This window comes from Octopus bimaculoides, chromosome 25 (genome assembly GCF_001194135.2).
Source record: "Octopus bimaculoides isolate UCB-OBI-ISO-001 chromosome 25, ASM119413v2, whole genome shotgun sequence".
NCBI classification, from domain to species: domain Eukaryota; kingdom Metazoa; phylum Mollusca; class Cephalopoda; order Octopoda; family Octopodidae; genus Octopus; species Octopus bimaculoides.
The window spans coordinates 27489019-27490710 of NC_069005.1; the positions used below are offsets into that span (position 1 = coordinate 27489019).

Sequence of the window (1692 nt, forward strand, 5' to 3'; positions counted from 1 at the left end):
GTCTTGCACCAGTAAGGTCTAGCGCCAGTAAGGTCTAGCGCCAGTAAGGTCTTGCACCAGTAAGGTCTTACACCAGTAAGGTCTAGCGCCAGTAAGGTCTTGCACCAGTAAGGTCTAGCGCCAGTAAGGTCTTGCACCAGTAAGGTGTAGCGCCTGTAAGATTTAGCGCCAATAAGGTCTACATTGACTGACTCATTGACTCACAAATTATGTATCTGACTGTGTAGCATTCTGTACTGTTCTGTGTAATTTCTGTATGAAGTTTTAATTTGAATGCAAAAATATGGTGAAGGGATATTTTGCATTTGTTTTTCTTAATTTATAATTATTTTCAAGATTCCTCAACATAATTTATTTTTATATATTTTTAGGTGGTTATTTATTTGAGTACTTGAGTTCCTGGGAAGACTGGGCTATGGGCCTGCTGCTACTGTTTATATCCTTGCTTATATTGTGCCTTTGCCTCATGTTTATCGTAAAGCTTCTACATTCCTTGTTGCGAGGAAGTATCGCCAAAGTTATTCGCAAACTTGTCAATCAAGACTTCCCTGGCACATGTTCCTTTGTCACTGGTTACCTGGCAATATTGATTGGCGCCGGCTTAACGATGTTGGTTCAGAGCAGTTCAATCTTCACGTCTTCTATAACGCCTCTAGTTGGTCTGGGTATTATCTCTATTGAGCGAATGTACCCACTGACTTTAGGTTCAAATATTGGAACCACAACAACAGGAATACTAGCGGCCATAGCACAGGACGACCACTTAAAAGAATCACTTCAAGTCGCTCTGTGTCATTTATTTTTCAACCTGACTGCAATTTTATTCTTCTATCCTGTACCATTTACACGCTTTCCTATTAACTTGGCCAAATTCTTAGGCAACACAACGGCAAAATACCGATGGTTTGCAATAATGTATCTCATATTTATGTTCTTTGTGTTTCCAGCCATAGTTTTGGCCCTCTCCTTCACTTCTGTCATTGCTTTGATTGTGGTTCTCGTGCCGGTTATCCTTCTTGTTATTACCGTGGCCATTATCAAGACTCTGCAAGCCAAGAAACCACACTTACTTCCCAAAAAGCTCCAAAACTGGAAATTTCTGCCTGAATGGATGCGATCTCTGGCCCCTTATGACCGCGTGTTCAGGAAAATCTTTAGTATTTGCAAGAAGATAAGACATGCAAAAAGGGACAGTGTGGACTTAGGTAGAACTTAATAAACTTCATAAACCTACACAATAATGTGTGTGTGTGTGTATGCATGCACACATATAAGTGTGTGTGTATGTGTGTCTATATAAAAATGTCTATATATGTTCATATATGAATGTACATATAATATAATGTATATATGTGGATGTAGATACGTGTGTGTGTGTGTGTATATATGTATGTGTAAACGACACGCAAAGGTACATGGAGCCCAATTACAACAACAGCCAGCTATTGCCAGTAAAGGTTTTGGATGCCAACTCTGTGCAAGACATTGTAGATCTTTGGCTGGGCTAAAAAGTCACATTCGATCACAGTACCGTTAAGTTAAGCTTCTTCGTGCAATGGCCATACTCGATAACGAGGGGGCAGCCATCATGTGTATATATATGTATATATGTATGTGTGTAAATGTGTGTGTGCAATTTTCTGTGTATGGTTAGAATGAATTTTTATTGCATTTTTATTTTTAATATATATA

General features: G+C 38.9%; 2 protein-coding genes across 5 annotated transcripts in view; one reads left to right on the forward strand and one right to left on the reverse strand.

Moving 5' to 3' along the window:
• LOC106879685 (sodium-dependent phosphate transport protein 2B) overlaps window positions 1-1679 on the forward strand; it is a 17697-nt gene extending 16018 nt beyond the window's left edge. For all 4 annotated transcript variants that reach the window (XM_052976785.1, XM_014929362.2, XM_052976784.1 and 1 more), the window contains one exon: window positions 372-1679. In XM_052976785.1, coding sequence (XP_052832745.1) covers window positions 372-1216 — 845 coding nt within the window. In that variant the 3' untranslated portion in view covers window positions 1217-1679. The remainder of the gene's footprint in view (window positions 1-371) is intronic.
• Window positions 1-1692, reverse strand: part of LOC106876469 (fibrillin-2) — a 148187-nt gene that overhangs the window by 139582 nt on the left and 6913 nt on the right. The gene's annotated exons all lie outside the window — the stretch shown is intronic.